General features: G+C 47.0%; 1 protein-coding gene across 2 annotated transcripts in view; it reads right to left on the bottom strand.

The window, feature by feature from the left end:
• The window catches only part of TTLL9 (tubulin tyrosine ligase like 9), a 47,463-nt gene that overhangs the window by 22,398 nt on the left and 12,505 nt on the right, over positions 1 to 12,560 (bottom strand). For both annotated transcript variants that reach the window (XM_070472503.1, XM_020916011.2), the window contains exons 3-5: positions 12,109 to 12,201; positions 10,199 to 10,310; positions 7,924 to 8,109 (exon numbers count right to left, since the gene is read on the bottom strand). In XM_070472503.1, the coding sequence (XP_070328604.1) occupies positions 7,924 to 8,109; positions 10,199 to 10,310; positions 12,109 to 12,201 (391 nt within the window). The remainder of the gene's footprint in view (positions 1 to 7,923; positions 8,110 to 10,198; positions 10,311 to 12,108; positions 12,202 to 12,560) is intronic.

Below are 12,560 nucleotides of genomic sequence, written 5' to 3'. Positions count from 1 at the left end.
ACAGAGTGGAGAATAAACTTCCTGCATGGTGATTTATCAGGGTGGTTGAGACTGGAAATTATCTAATATCTAGCCTGCTGGACTGTCATTTCCAAAAGCAATCATGATATTCCCAGTCCCATATGTCTTCCACAACCTTATTACCCTCCACCTTCCGTCAAGAGCAGAAATAGCTGTCCCTTCTCCTTGAATCTGTGTGAGCCTATAGGACTGTCTCAGCTATTTTTGTGTACAGCAGAAGTGATCCTGTGTGAGTTCCAGTACTGGGTCATAAAACACAGCACAGCTTCCACACGCTTTCTCTTGGAGGACGGTCACCCTGGGAACCCAGCCACCATGCTGTAAGGAAGCTCAGGGCACATGGAGAGGCCCATGTGAAGGGCAACTGAGTCCTCCAGCCCTCAACCCTGGCTGAGCTCCCGGCCAGCAGCCAGTACCAACTTGCCAGCCAAGCTAGTGAGCCAGCTTGGCAGTGAACTCTCCAGCCCTCGGTAAAGCTGCCTTGATAAATGCTGGAGCAGCCATAAGCCCAGCTTGGAGACTCGTGAGCTACATCAGAGATGACTGTTGTTTCAAGCCTCTGAGTTTTGCAATGAAGCAACGGAAACCGAAATTTAGGGGAACAGTTCCTAACAATGATAATGTTAGCAGCTAATATTTCTCAGCGATGAACCAGGCACACAGATTTCACACTCATGACCTCATTAAAGCGTTTCAAAAAACTTGTATGTAGACATTAATATCCCCATTTTGCAGCCAAGGATATCAAGGAACAGAGAGACCAAGCCCTCTCCTCAAAGTTACCTAGCTTGTAGATGACAAATCCAGGCTGGTTAAATCTGTGTTTCACAAGCCTAGGGCTCACTCAGCTTCTGCAAAATGTGAGGGAGCATGCAGAATTAAGTGATAAACATGGTGTCACTTCTGGGAGCATCAGTGTTACTTGACGAATCGGGAGGAAAATATTTTTATAGTATTTTTATTTAAAGATATGTTATTGATTGGGCTTCCCTTGTGGCTCAGTTGGTAAAAAATCCACCTGCAATGTGGGAGACCTGGGTTCAATCTCTGGTTTGGGAAGATCCCCTGGAGAAGGGAAAGGCTACCCACTCTAGTATTCTGGCCTGGAGAATTCCATGAACTCTACAGTCCATGGAGGTCACAAAGAGTTGGATACGACTGAATGACTTTCACTTTCATGTTATTCATTGGAAAACAATACAAGTGGATTATTAAAATGAACCCAGTTTAGAACACTTTCTAACACCATACACAAAAATAAACTCAAAATGGATTAAAGATCTAAATGTAAGACCAGAAACTATAAAACTCCTAGAGGAGAACATAGGCAAAACACTCTCCTACGTAAATCACAGCAGGATCCTCTATGACCCACCTCCCAGAATTTTAGAAACAAAAGCAAAAATAAACAAATGGGACCTAATGAAACTTAAAAGCTTTTGCACAACAAAGGAAACTATAAGCAAGGTGAAAAGACAGCCCTCAGATTGGGAGAAAATAATAGCAAATGAAGCAACAGACAAAGGATTAATCTCAAAAATATACAAGCAACTCCTCCAGCTCAACTCCAGAAAAATAAATGACCCAATCAAAAAATGGGCCAAAGAACTAAATAGACATTTCTCCAAGGAAGACATACAGATGGCAAAAAAACACATGAAAAGATGCTCAACATCACTCATTATCAGAGAAATGCAAATCAAAACCACAATGAGGTACCATTACATGCCAGTCAGGATGGCTGCTATCCAAAAGTCTACAAGCAATAAATGCTGGAGAGGGTGTGGAGAAAAGGGAACCCTCTTACACTGTTGGTGGGAATGCAAATTAGTACAGCCAGTGTGGAAAACAGTGTGGAGATTTCTTAAAAAGCTGGAAATAGAACTGCCATATGACCCAGCAATCCCACTTCTGGGCATACACACCAAGGAAACCAGATCTGAAAGAGACACGTGCACCCCAATGTTCATCGCAGCACTGTTTATAATAGCCAGGACATGGAAGCAACCTAGATGCCCACCAGCAGACGAATGGATGAGGAAGCTGTGGTACATATACACCATGGAATATTACTCAGCCATTAAAGAGAATTCATTTGAATCAGTTCTAATGAGATGGATGAAACTGGAGCCCATTATACAGAGCGAAGTAAGCCAGAAAGATAAAGACCATTACAGTGTACTAACACATATATATGAAATTTAGAAAGATGGTAACGATAACCCTATATGCAAAACAGAAAAAGAGAGTCAGATGTATAGAACAGACTTGTGGACTCTGTGGGAGAAGGCGAGGGTGGGATGTTTCAAGAGAACAGCATCGAAACATGTATATTATCTAGGGTGAAACAGATCACCAGCCCAGGTTGGATGCATGAGACAAGTGCTCGGGCCTGGTGCACTGGGAAGACCCAGAGGGATCGGGTGGGAGGGGGGACCGGGACGGGGAATACATGTAAATCCATGGCTAATTCATTTCAATGTATGACAAAAACCACAAAAAAATAAATTAATTAATTAATTAAATAAAAAGGTTGTTATTATTAAAAATAAAATAAAAATAAAATAAAAAAAAATAAAATGAACCCAGTTTGATTTTGTATCACCTGCAGCCACTCACAGCCCTTCACCTCCTCCCTCCCCTTGCCATGCCCTTGGGGGCCATTCATCACAGGTCATAGTCAGTGGGTGTTGCAGATGTGGTTGGTGGTCTCCCTAGCAACCATTCTCTTTCATTGCCAATGGAACCCCATTTGGGTCTCCTCTTCCCCGTGGCCCCGCCCTCTGGGGAGGTCTGAGCTCTCACAGTGGTTCCACGCCCCTGCAACATGATTGGTTCAGGTGTGAGCTGGCGGGATGCAAGGGGAAGTCTGCTATGGCGACTTCTGGGAATTTGTGTCTTCCTCTAAAGGCCACAAAACCAGGGTATTCTCTTATTCCTGTGGCAGGTGGAGATGTGAGAGGGGTGAGTTAGGGCTGCAGCAGCCTTGCTGTGACTGAGAGGAGCAGTCAGCCCACTGAACTGGGAGTAGATGATAATGTAGAACTGCCTAACAAACCACCCCTGGATTTGCACGACCTTCCATCAAAGGAAATTCCCTGGGGTCTGTAAATCTGAATGAGGAAATTTTTTGATCTTTATTTTCATTAACCCATGACCAGATTTTCATGTTTCCTTCCATTATAAATGCAGGCATGAAATCCTAGCAGTGTTAGCCAGGCCTGTGACTTGGCTCTCAAAAGAAATCATAGTTATTTTCATATTGCATTACAACTGTCACTGATATATCTGTCTCCAAATACTGCTTATACTTGTTACAACTTCGAAATTATGATAACGATTGGGCCTGCTGCTAAACTCTCTTTAATTGTTAATGAAAAGCACATATACTCCTGCAGCAGAAGGAATGTGTTAATAGTTTGTGGCTGCCTGGTGAGAAGTGCCCACAGGACTCTGACTGCTGGTCTGCGGTGAAGCCCTGCCCTGCTGGCCAGGCCAGAGATGAGGACGCAGGGACACGAAGGCTGGCCCACTCCTGGGACACAGGGGACTTCTGACAACAAATTGGGCTTGAGGCCTCACTGGGCCTCGCTGAGCTCCCCTTAGGCCACCCTTCCTTCACTCTCTCCCTCACTGGGGTCAGATGTGGTGGTGTTATCAGCACCCCTAGCCTCTCCCAGCTCCCTCCCCCTTGTCCCACAGGCCACACTCTGGCCTGTTGAATCTTGTCTTGGCGTCTATTTCTCAGAGGACCCAGACTAACACAGTTGGTAACTGTTTTACAACATAGTTGCTTTCTTTTACAGTCAGACAGGCTCTATGCTAGGCTTCTAAAAACCCTGTTCTGTGATGGGGTCCACACATTTCACCAGATGCCAGAGACACAAGGCATGAGAATAGTTCAGAACCCTTGCCTTCTCGTCTGAGATGCTGTGAGTTGGGGTTTTCTGTTACCTGCCATCCAAAACATCCCAACTCTTGGGAGAGTTCAGTGAAAAAGTGTGAGAAGCGCTGGTTGGGGTAAACCCACATGAGAAAATGTTAAAACTTGATTTTTACCATCCTGTAGTTTGGACAGAGGCCCCCAGAGCCCAGCACAGCCCAGTGGTCACCCCAGATGCTCACAGCCCTTAGTAAAGTGTCAGACCAGCTCTGTGGACACAGTGAGAGACTGACAGACAGGGCCCTGAGCGCCTACCACCTGCCCTCCCAGCCACACAAGGGACACTAGAGGAGCAAGCATGGTCCCCATGAGCTGGGTCCTGTTCATTTCCTTGTCAATCCAGAGGGCCTGGGCTAGTGGGAGAGAGAGAGCGCTTAGGTGGAAAAAAGTCTGGATTGAGGTGATTTATACACTAGACTGATGGGACGGGAAGACGGGTCCCTATATGTGTGCACTAAGTCGTGTCCAATTCTTTGCGACTCCATGGACTGTAGCCCGCCAGGCTCCTCTGTCCATGGGATTCTCCAGGTAAGAATACTGGAGTGGGTTGCCATGCCCTCCTCCAGGGGATCTTCCCAACCCAGGGATCGAATCCACATCTCTTGTGTCTCCTGCATTGGCAGGCAGATGTAGTAGGGTGACATGAAGGGGATGACACTGTCTGCTTCCTTTGGACTCAGCTCAACCCTCTCCTTCCAAGACTGCCCTGCCCCCACTGAAGAGGAAGATGAAGGCTCGCAGGCCCCAGGGAACTGTGCACAGGAGACATTGGAGGGAAAGGCAGGCTGGTCGCTGCCCCAACTGGCCTAGCCACAGCAACGATGTGAAAAATTTGGTATATGAGTGGATGACAACTGACTGGGTCACAAAGGCAGGCCTTGTGAGAATAGAGGGATTCAAGGGGCTTTCTTCCTCTAATTTCCAAATTTAGGGCAATGTCCTATTTTTTAACATTTCTCCACACCAAAGGGATCCAAACAACAGGATCCCAGAACTAATGATCTGGCCCACTGGTTCTCAGAGTGTGGCACCCAGACCAGTAGCACCCTTATAACCCAGTGTGATGGTTAATTTCACGTGTCAACTTGGCTGGGCAATGCTGCCCAGTTGTTTGGTCAAACGTTTGTCTAGATGCTGCTAAGAAGACATTTTTTAGACATGATTAATATCTACAATAAGTAGACTTTAAGTAAAGAATATCATTCTGGATGATGTGAGTGAGCTTCAGTCATTCAGATGACAACTTAAGAGCAAAACCCGAGGGTTCTGGAAAAAGAACAATTTTGCTGCAAGAGTGTAACAGAGAAATCCTGCCTGAGCTTTCTGTCACCACAGTTTAGACTTACCAGCCCCCACAATATCACACGAACTAATTCCTTACACACACACACACACACACACACACACACATCCCCTAATGGTTCTATTTCCCTGGAGAGTCCTAACTGCCCCATTTGGGAATTTGTGAGGCATGCAGATTCTCAGGCATCACACCAGGCCTAACTGAATCCAGTAGAGTGGGTGCTTCAATCAACTCTCCAGAGGATCCTTGCATGTGAGAATTACTTCTCTACAGTCTCATTACTCAAAGTGTTGTCTGTGAATCAGCCCCAGTGGCTCACCATGAGTGGTTAACAATGCAGATTCTGAAGTCTCATCCAGACCTGCTGAGAGGGGCTCTGCACTTTTACCAGATCCCCAAGGATTTGTGAGCACGTCCAAATTTGGGAAGCATGGACCCAGTGCTCCCCAGGGGCAGGGGGAAGAAATGGTGTTGCCTGGACTCTGTGAAATAACAATAAAAATGGTCAATTATTAGGCACCTAAGTGCAAAGCACTTTATACAGCTTATACAATTCATGTATATAACCCATGTAACTTCAATGAATTATCTCATAACCCTATAAGGCAGGTGTGTCCATTAAGGGCATTTTACAGATGAGGAGATGGACTGAGAGGGGCTGAGTAACCTGCTCAGGGTCACATAGCTCGCGAGTGGTGGCTCAGAATTAGAACCCAGGCTTCTGACTAGAAGCACAAACTCTCCGTGCCCCACAGGGAGCCTAGACAGGGAGCCTCAGCGATTCAGGAGAGAGGAGACACACACACACACACACACAAACACATGCACGCACACACAAACGTGAAGCCAAGATTCCTCCTCTTAATTACAGCTGTCGTTGTGTCTGCTGCTAACAAAGGCTGGGGGCTGGGAAAGGAATCAACTTAATGTGCAGTTGCTTGTTCCCAATTAGCACAAATTACCATGTGTCTGAGAAGATAATACTGGGAACTGGGATCCGCCCCAGTGGGTTGCAGTGTTCCTCTGCTTAACACCCTTCCAAGCCCTTCTCACTGGCCTTCCCTTCTCCCAGGGAGGGGGATGAGCCTTCCAGCCACATATCAAGAGGCCTAAGTAAATCTTGGCTCAGTCCCCTTTGGGAGCATCCATTGTTTTTTACCAGCTTCCCCCTCCATTCACGTGTGTGTACCTGTGAGTGCATGCTTGCTAAATTACTTCAGTCATGTCCGGCTCTTTGTGACCCCATGGACTGTAGCCCTCCAGGCTCCTCTTTCCATGGGATTCTCCAGGCAAGAATACTGGAGTGGGTTGCCATGCCCTCCTCCAGGGGATCTTCCCAGCCCAGGGATTGAACCTGTGTCTCCTGCACTGGCAGGCGGGTTCTTTACCACTAGTGCCGCGTACCTGATATTAGCTAAATCTGTATCAGCCAACACTAGCCTGTCCTCAGCCTCAAGAAGGACTGCCCCCTCCCTACCCTACCCCCAGCTCCCTTCTTGGGGCCCAGCATGTTCCCAAATCCAGAAAATACTGGGGGGCTCTGATAATGCCATTCAAGGCTATGGTGGCATTGTTTTGAGAGTCCAGCCCTGGCACGAGGAAGGGCTGAGGGGCTGACAGGGGCTCTGGCACCCTTGCCCTCCTCTCAGTTTCTTGATCCCCCCAAGGACCCCCTCCAGGTGCAAGGCCTTTGTGCTTGCAGTTCCCTTCTAGACTGCTCCCACCTCTGCCCTTCTCCGGGCTGACTCCTCTGTATCCTTCAGATCAAAGCTCAATTCTTTTTCTTTTAAATTTGTTTCCTTTTGTTTTTGAATACTAATTCTTACAACAACAATAACTATCATTCAGTGAGGACCTAAGATATGCTGTACTTTTGTTAACCCATTTAGTCATAGGTGCTATAGTGATCCTCACTTTCCAGACGGGGAAACTGGGGCACAGAGGAGTTAAGTCGTCTGCCTGAGGTCACACAGCTAGCAGGCAGTACAGGTAATAGTTGAACCAAAGGGTTTGGCCTCGGAGCCCAATCTCTCACTTCTTCAGGGAAGCCTGCTGAAGGACTGGAGAAAGTCGTCCTGCTGTTTCCTCTGCTGGAACCATTCTCCTGATCAACACTTGCCACAGCTGTAACCACACATGTATCCTCTACCTGAGAGCTATCTCCCCACCATCCAGTTCTGTGCCTGGCACATGGCAGGTGCTCAAAGAGCATGTGTGGGATGCCTGAATAAATAGGTCTCAGGCTCCTCATCTTTAAAACAGGGCAGATAATACCTCCTCCCAAGGGCCATTACAAGAACATGGGCAATGCAAGCAAAGCCCTTCTCACGGCCTGGCTATTGTTTTCATTCAAATCAGAAAGCGACTTCTCTGGGGTCCCTGCCTTGGGGGTCTAAGGCTCATTTGTTTATCTAGTAAACACTTGTTGAGCATCTACTATACATTTACTGAGCATTTACTGTGTACAAGCAGTCACAGGTGCAGAGTCCACACACTGCAGAGAGAAGGAGATGTAGTCAGCCCTTGAGGGAAAATCAGATGGTGCATCTAAGGCTGAATTCCCAGGCAAAGTCCTGTCCAGACATGTGCCAATGAAGGAGCCCTGCTCTAGTGCCTAGGATGCCCCAACCCCCAGGCCTCAGCACTGGGCACTCACAGGTTTCATGATCCAGGTGATGCCCGGGTTCTTACGAAACTCCTCCACAAATAGGTGATACTCGCAGGGCATCTCAAAGGTTTTGGGGAAGAAGTCACACTTGGCTGCCTCCAGCTTTCCTGCCTCACGCTCCATTTGTTTCCGGAATCGCTTCAGGTTCTTCACCATGTAGTTCTTGCGAGTGAGCTGGGCAGCAAGATGGGCAGGCAGGTCACTGGTGCTCGTGCTCACTGCCCTGTCCACCTGCCAACCCCAACATCCCACCAACCGTGGCCCTCAGTAGCCCCATTCTTTGCAAGGTAAGAGTAAGAATAAGAGCAACTTTGACTGAGAGTCTGCCAGTCTGTAATGATCTCGACTAGGCAGTCAGGGAAACTGAGGCTCAGAAAGGTTGTCAGTTGCCCAGAGCTATCTAGATAACAGGCAGCACAGGCAGGGTTTGACCTGGGCCTGTCTGACTCCAAAGTTCTTGTTCTAACTGCTAAGCTGCACTAACCTTTTCAAATCTCCCACCTTTGTTCCCAAGCTCCCGCCCGTCCCATCTTCGTGGTCTCAGTTCAGTTCAGTCGCTCAGTCATGTCCGACTCTTTGCGACCCCATGAATCGCAGCACACCAGGCCTCCCTGTCCGTCACCAACTCCTGGAGTTTACTCAAACTCATGCCCATTGAGTCAGTGATGCCATCCAGCCATCTCATCCTCTGTTGTCCCCTTCGCCTCCTGCCCCCAATCCCTCCCAGCATCAGGGTCTTTTCCAATGAGTCAACTCTTCACATGAGGTGGCCAAAGTACTGGAGTTTCAACTTCAGCATCAGTCCTTCCAATGAACACTCAGGACCTATCTCCTTCAGGATGGACTGGTTGGATCTCCTTGCAATCCAAGGGACTCTCAAGAGTCTTCTCCAACACCACAGTTCAAAAGCATCAATTTTTCGGCACTCAGCTTTCTTCACAGTCCAACTCTCACATCCATACATGACCACTGGAAAAACCATAGCCTTGACCAGATGGACCTTTGTTGGCAAAGTAATGTCTCTGCTTTTTAATATGCTATCTAGGTTGATCATAACTTTCCTTCCAAGGAGTAAGCGTCTTTTAATTTCATGGCTGCAATCACCATCTGCAGTGAGTTTGGAGCCCAAAAAAATAAAGTCTGACACTGTTTCCACTGTCTCCCCATCTATTTCCCATGAGGTGATGGGACCAGATGCCATGATCTTAGTTTTCTGAATGTTGAGCTTTAAGCCAACTTTTTCACTCTCCTCTTTCACTTTCATCAAGAGGCTTTTTAGTTCCTCTTCATTTTCTGCCATAAGGGTGGTGTCATCTGCATATCTGAGGTTCTCAGATATATTTCTCCTGGCAATCTTGATTCCAGCTTGTGCTTCTTCCAGCCCAGCGTTTCTCATGATGTACTCTGCATATAAGTTAAATAAGCAGGGTGACAATATACAGCCTTGATGTACTCCTTTTCCTATTTGGAACCAGTCTGTTGTTCCATGTCCAGTTCTAACTGTTGCTTCCTGACCTGCATACAGGTTTCTCAAGAGGCAGGTCAGGTGATCTGGTATTCCCATCTCCTTCAGAATTTTCCACAGTTTATTGTGATCCACACAGTCAAAGGCTTTGGCGTAGTCAATAAAGCAGAAATAGATGTTTTTCTGGAACTCTCTTGCTTTTTTGATGATCCAGAGGGTATTGGCAATTTGATCTCTGGTTCCTCTGCCTTTTCTAAAACCAGCTTGAACATCTGAAAGTTCTTGGTTCACGTATTGCTGCAGCCTGACTTGGAGAATTTTGAGCATTACTTTACTAGCATGTGAGATGAGTGCAATTGTGAGGTAGTTTGAGCATTCTTTGGGACTGCCTTTCTTAGGGACTGGAATGAAAATGGACGTTTTCCAGTCCTGTGGCCACTGCTGAGTTTTCCAAATTTGCTGGCATATTGAGTGCAGCACATTTTTCCTTCTCATCTCTAGACTCCAAACAGCTCAACTTGCCTCATCCTGAAATCACACAATCCCTCAAACATCCTGCTTGCTCCTCCTCTGCACCAGAGGCCAGCTAGCCCATGACCTCAAGCCCCTCCCCAAGGCAGTATGTTCCTCAGGTCTGAGATCCCTGCTGCCTCACACTAGCTCATAATGGATCTAGTGCACCTACCCCACACCTGGCATGTACCTCCAAATTCCCTTATACTTCTCCATTCTCGTCCCTGTGTCCCCGACCAGCCGCTGCTCACTGCCATGCCCAGTCCCTGAGCCCACCCGGCTCACCTCGTAGTGGTTTCGGAAGTGACTGATCCGCACGTGCTCGCCCATGTAGGTGTGGTCAAAGTTCTCCCGAAGCCAGCTGACATCACACCAGTAGAAATCCCACTCCCCTTCGCTGGAGGCAGGGGTGGGACAGAAGTTAGGACTGAGGACCTCAGCACTGCCGGGGGTCTGGGGTGGGGCAGCTGAGGGGTGAGCAGCTGTGTGGTCTCTGGGAGTCTCAAGGAGGTGGTTTTGGGCTGCCGCTGCCCACCATGGACTTGGTGAGGCCTGTGAAAACTACAGGCCTGTGAGAGTGAAAACTACAGAAAAGTTCCTACAAAAATCCAGGCTGCCGGCTTCCTTTGAACAATCAGCAGCTCTCAGATCTGGCCATACTGAGCCCAGATGCCCCTCTCCCCCAGCGCTCATCACCATAGACAGGGCACACCCCCTCCAGATCACAGTCCCCATGATGCTACGTGGTCCATGGCAACCTGCCAACCTCACCTGCTCGTGTGAACTGCTGGGGTCCTAGAAGCATCCACATAGCCACCTCTGAATCCACATAACCAAGCAGTGGAATTAGGTCACACTTGTAAGCCCTTCCCAGTTCAAAAAGCTTTCCTCTCACTGAGTCTTCAGAGCAGCCCCCAAAGGGCTGTGATCACGCTTGGAGCCCTAAGATGGGGACGGCCTTGCTCACTGAGGACACAGAAACCTCAGAATTCATACCCAAGCCTGCCCTCCTCCAAATTCTGATCCACTCCTCATCACCATGCCAGAGAGGGGGACAGGAAACTACACAGAGCTACTAAATTCACATAGCAGAGCGGGGTACACAGAGGAGATGCCTGAAAAAGGCATGAATGACAATAAATAAAACACCATGATTACTTTCAACTTTTTTAGTAAAAAATTAGATATAACCAAAGCCCCATGTATATCCCTGCCTGATTGTACCTCCTATTCTTTTGTCTCAGAGGAAGCCATTAGCCTGAACTTGGAATCATATCTATGAGTGTCTTTATAGTTTTACTATGAATATATGTGTGTATTCATACATGGGGCATGGCATTGTTTGGCACATGCCACGTATGAATACACACATATATACACAGTAAATGTATATATACACAGTAAATGTATATATACATATTAGGTTCTGTTATTATGTCCATTTTAAAGATGAAGAAACTGAGGCACAGAGAGGTTAAGAAACTAAGCTATTAAGTGGCAGAGCAAGAAAGGCTCCAGGAGTGGCAGAGTGGAAAGATGGAAGCAGATGGGTCCCACATTTCCACACCATCTCTGAACCTCCTACATCTGGACTTCAGTGGGAGGGGTAAGTAAATTCTAGTTAGTCAAAGCCTCTTTTACTTTGTATCTCTGTTACATGCATCCAAATCTTAACCCTCACTAACATTAGCACCTACTATGTGCCAGGGGTTGTATGCTTGTTCATCTCAGTATCCAGAGGGCTCCGTATAGAAGAAATGTAGGCTTAGGGGTCAAAACACTTGTTCAGGGTCACAGAATTAGTAAGATATCAGGACCTACTATCATGGGAGAATTCATCCCATGGATCTGTGATGGATGCATAGAGATTAATAGGACACTGGCTGTGAAATAGTCAAATTGCACTGGGTTTGAACCCCACTCTGACATTTACTTTCTGTGTGACCTTAAACAATTGGCTTAATATGTCTGAACATAATCACACCTTTCTGGATGGTTATGAGGCTTAAATAAGAAAGAGATGGCATCAGTAATGCACTTGACACATTGTGGATGCTAAATAAATATTGGCCCCGTCATAGCCAAATTGGAACAAATTCCAGACGCCACCCAGGGGAAGGGAGAAAAACAAAGGGAGACAAAGACCTGAGGGACAAAGGGAAGGAGAGATGAGGCTGGTGGAGGGGGGATCTTACTCCTTTACTTCCACCCATCCCGGCCTGTGGCGAAGGACATCCATGAGAGTATTCATAAGAGTGGTCTTGAACCGGATTGAGGCTCTCTGCTCTCTGCAAGAAAAGGCAACAGAACATTTGCTCAGAATTAACTATTTCCCTAGGATGGTCCAAGGATAGGAAAAAAGGAAAAGGAAGAAATGTTCATTCCATACCTGGAAATGCCAAAACAGAATTACCAAATTTCATAATTTAGCATCATAGCATGAAACACTTACAAAAATCAAATTGAGAATTACAGAATCTTTGAATCATTGAAAAATAATAGCATTCATTTTCTTCAGTGCTTTCTACGGGCTGGTGGCTTCACATAAGCCGCTGCTAATCCTTATATTAAATGATGTGTGCTGTGTGTGTGCTCAGGCACTCAGTCATGTCCGACTCTTCTTGACCCATAGACTGTAGCCTGCCAG

This window comes from Odocoileus virginianus, chromosome 9 (genome assembly GCF_023699985.2).
Source record: "Odocoileus virginianus isolate 20LAN1187 ecotype Illinois chromosome 9, Ovbor_1.2, whole genome shotgun sequence".
NCBI classification, from domain to species: Eukaryota; Metazoa; Chordata; class Mammalia; order Artiodactyla; family Cervidae; genus Odocoileus; species Odocoileus virginianus.
This window is presented reverse-complemented; position numbering and strand designations above follow the sequence as displayed.